Genomic DNA, 589 nt, shown 5'->3' with positions numbered 1-589 from the left:
CCCGCGCTGGGGGTGGGTGGGGCGGGTGCTCACGTTCTGCGTGGGGCTCAGGAACTGCGTGCGCGCGTAGCGGGTGAGCATGCTGATGATGACCACCTGGCCCCACTCCTCCACGTCGATGAGCAGGTTGCAGAGCTTCCGGTAGTTCTTGTGGATCAGGTCGATGCGCTCCGGGCACACCTCCTCGAAGGCCATCACCACGCTGCCCGCCACCAGCTGGGGAGCAGACGGAGGCCAGAGGGTCACGGGGAGGGCGGGCCGGAGGGCCTCTGTCGGGCACCTTCCCACCGCCCAGCCCGTGCACCCCTGCGCGCACCGTGGTCTTGTCGGCCAGGAGCTTCTCAATGACCTCGATCAGCTGGTCCTTCTGGTCAGAATCCAAACTGCGGGAGACACTGTTGAGAGGGGCCTGCCCCTCCCTTCTCCATCCTTCCCAGTGTCCTCCCAGGCTGTGCTCACCTCCCTCACCCCAACCCTGTTCACGGGGAGGTGTGAGCGTGCTCCACAGTCCTCCATCTCTCAGTTCCCAAAACCGTCTTAAAATATATAATTTCAGAGAGGAAGGGAGAGGGAGAGAGCGATAGAAACA

The 589-nt window shown here is 63.2% G+C and overlaps 1 protein-coding gene across 1 annotated transcript in view; it reads right to left on the bottom strand.

Moving 5' to 3' along the window:
- AP3B2 (adaptor-related protein complex 3, beta 2 subunit) overlaps nucleotides 1-589 on the bottom strand; it is a 24,122-nt gene that overhangs the window by 14,930 nt on the left and 8,603 nt on the right. Inside the window, exons 6-7 of the mRNA XM_014549588.1 lie at nucleotides 317-459; nucleotides 8-216 (exon numbers count right to left, since the gene is read on the bottom strand). Coding sequence (XP_014405074.1) covers nucleotides 8-216; nucleotides 317-459 — 352 coding nt within the window. The remainder of the gene's footprint in view (nucleotides 1-7; nucleotides 217-316; nucleotides 460-589) is intronic.

The sequence above is a fragment of the Myotis brandtii genome, unplaced genomic scaffold (assembly GCF_000412655.1).
Source record: "Myotis brandtii unplaced genomic scaffold, ASM41265v1 scaffold561, whole genome shotgun sequence".
NCBI lineage: Eukaryota > Metazoa > Chordata > Mammalia > Chiroptera > Vespertilionidae > Myotis > Myotis brandtii.
Note: the sequence above shows the minus strand (reverse complement) of the source record. Positions and strands in the feature narration are given on the sequence as shown.